Genomic DNA, 2,939 nt, shown 5'->3' on the forward strand with positions numbered 1-2,939 from the left:
TTACTATAATTACTGCGTAGAGTAAAAAGTAAGTATTTCTGTCTCTCTCCTTTTGCATACTTGCACAGAGGCAGTCAGGCGATATTCAATATGCAATCAAATAATAAATGAGTTTATTGATATCCATTGATGTCTATATAAAGCATTGTGAGACCACAAAAAGCTTGATAAAGACTAAATGTATTCAAAAATCATGCAGTTTGTGGGGATAGGTTAAGTGACTAATCTAAATTGCCCATAGGTGTGAATGCAGGAGGGAATGTGAGTGCAAATGGTTGTCTCTCTCTCTCTCTGTGTTAGCCCTGCGACAGACTGGCGACCTGTCCAGGGTGTACCCCGCCTCTCGCCGTATGACAGCTGGGATAGGCTCAAGCGCCCTCCACAACCCTGAAAAGGATGAGCAGAAGCGAATGGATGGATGGATGGTATTCAAAAATCCATCTATAAACCAAAGGTCCAAATTATGTTATTTAATTTATTTTAAAATTTGTATTTACTTCAACTTTACTGGCTGCCATAGCAGAGTCACATATCTCTGTCTGGGCTGACTACATAGAGAGGATCCTTCTGAGAGGGAGAGTTCAATCTGTCTTTGTTTACTGGAGCAGTTCAGGAGTTTCTATTTGGTCCTTCCTGATTCACCCTGTTTGATTAATCATTATGCTGATATAGCTTTGTGGTACCATAAACATAAATTACACATCAGCTCAGTTCATTGGAATTTGATGTATTTTTCTGGCTCATTTTTAGTGTTATTGTTTAGAGTGGAGTGAAAACACCCTCTCAGGCAGCTATAAAAGAAAGCAGCTCCAACTCTCTGCAGAAATCTGAACACCCTGTACAAAGAAGCTTCAGCAGCTCCTCATCACACTTTGAGACTTAAAGCTCCAACATGATCTTGCTCCTCTTCCTGTTACAACTCTGACCTTCCATATTTGTTTAATCATTATACTGAAAAGGCCTTTGATCACATCATAAATGCAGAATTACAGCAAATACAGTCACGTTCTTCTGAGTCTGCCAGGAGGACGAGGCTGTTCAGCAATTATTAATTTCTTTACAATCTGATGGTCTTTACTGCCTGGTGTTAGTGATGTTTACAGTGGAGAGTTTTGTTCCATTTGGCCAATGATATCACAGTGATCAGTGAAAACACCCTCTCAGGCAGCTATAAAAGAAAGCAGCTCCAACTCTCTGCAGAAATCTGAGCATCCTGTACAAAGAAGCTTCAGCAGCTCCTCATCAGACTTTGAGACTTAAAGCTCCAACATGATCTTGCTCCTCTTCCTGCTCGGTCTGGCTCTGGGTGCTCCTTCTGAGTCTCCTTCTGATGACAATGAAGTGAAGCTACAACTTGGTAACTGTCCCACATTCTGGCTCCTCTTTTCCTTCATTTACTCATTGTAGTTTATTTTTTGTGGGGGTTTTCTTTTTTGTTTTTATCTTTTTAATATTATTTAGCATACCATTAGATTTTAAATGCACTTTTATCATGTTTCTTGTTTTTTTTTTCAGGATAAATTTCTGTTAGTGTAATTGGGGATACATGCATTAATTTGGTTCCACGTTTCAAACCTCCAGCAGAACCAGGCTCAGACAGGAGCAGCCATTTACTGTGACTGGTGGAACTTTAGGCCTCATCAAAAAGAAAAGCTTAATATTAAAAGTAGATTATTGATTATCTGTGTCCTTAATCCAAACTGGCTGATTACACATTAGAGGAGGCTTAAAGCGGAAGGCTCTGCCTCCCATTCTACTTTCAATTACCCTCAAAACCACAAGTAAATCAACAGTCTGAGAGCAAAGCACTCTATCGGTCATAAAATAAGATGTAGCCTGAGTATTTAATACACTGTATATGAGGAGATGGATTCTTAATTTTAATCTGGATTTAGCAGGAAGCTGATGCAGTGAAGCTAATATGTAATGTTTCTTTCTATTCCCTGAAGTACATATAGAAAAGCAGCCTGACACCAGGTCTCACCTTTAGGATATTAGCAGTACAGATCAGGTTTCTTCTGTTACTAAAAAACAAATCATGATCTTTTTCCTCTTCTTGTTTCTGTCTTTTTCAGATGACCGAGCAGTGAAGCTCCTGAGAGGAAACTGTCCCACGTATTGGTGGAGCTTCAACGGCCGCTGCTATAAGTATGTAGCTACACCAAAGAGCTGGTCTGATGCAGAGTTCTACTGTTTGTCACAGGGAGCCCACCTGGTGTCTATTCACAACATGGCGGAAGATAACTTTGTCAGATCCTTGATCAGGAACTCCGACCCTGATGAGAGGGCCACCTGGATTGGACTCAGTGACATCCACAGAGAAGGCAGATGGATGTGGTCTGATGGCTCTGTGGTAGACTTTTTTAACTGGAAAAAAGGCGAGCCAAACAATAGAGGAAATGAAGACTGTGTTACAAGAAACTATCGTACAATTAAGATGTGGAATGACTGGCCATGTTCTTCTAGTTGTGCCTTTGTTTGTTTAAAGCACAAAGTCTGTGCTTAGAAATTAAGATACTAATTCAGCAAGGACATGCTATGGTGACATGCATGTGGCACGATACAGAAAGCAATGTAAACGTTTATGTCTGTATATAAATAGCAAATCACTGAACTTTAACATGAATGTCTAATCAGTCATACTAATAAATTTACACACCTCCTGATGAGCTCAAAACTGAGTGATAATTTATAATAAGAATGTAAAATGATTTTTGGTAACAAACATGTTCTGAAAATGATTCAGATTATATAATAAAAATAATAATCTACATGCTCACTGTGCTTTTAGTTACAGAAGCTTTCTGAGGTCTTTCCAAGATAAAAACAAACAAACAAAGACGTTACTAACAAAACATGAAATTTAATGATCAGTACCTCTATTGCGTAGTTATGTGTATGAACAGACTATTGTATAATATGCAGCCAGGTTAAGTCAT

At 38.8% G+C, this 2,939-nt stretch overlaps 1 protein-coding gene across 1 annotated transcript; it reads left to right on the forward strand.

Annotated features, from left to right (window-relative positions):
• Window positions 1–501: 501 nt before the first annotated feature.
• LOC120726843 (ladderlectin-like) lies at window positions 502–2,728 on the forward strand. Its single transcript, XM_040020826.1, has 2 exons — window positions 502–1,357; window positions 2,076–2,728. The coding sequence occupies exons 1-2, from the start codon at window positions 1,270–1,272 to the stop codon at window positions 2,504–2,506; spliced, it is 519 nt and encodes a 172-aa protein (XP_039876760.1). The 5' UTR covers window positions 502–1,269; the 3' UTR covers window positions 2,507–2,728.
• Window positions 2,729–2,939: the final 211 nt, after the last annotated feature.

The sequence above is a fragment of the Simochromis diagramma genome, unplaced genomic scaffold (genome assembly GCF_900408965.1).
Source record: "Simochromis diagramma unplaced genomic scaffold, fSimDia1.1 OVJJ01000753.1, whole genome shotgun sequence".
NCBI classification, from domain to species: domain Eukaryota; kingdom Metazoa; phylum Chordata; class Actinopteri; order Cichliformes; family Cichlidae; genus Simochromis; species Simochromis diagramma.

What these genes read in the sequence shown, in the direction of transcription:
- LOC120726843 (XM_040020826.1), top strand. Translation starts at nt 1,270, where the DNA reads ATGATCTTGCTCCTCTTCCTGCTCGGTCTGGCTCTGGGTGCTCCTTCT. An exon ending in TGAAGTGAAGCTACAACTTG is followed by an intron (nt 1,358 to 2,075) that starts GTAACTGTCCCA and finishes TGTCTTTTTCAG; the next exon opens with ATGACCGAGCAGTGAAGCTC.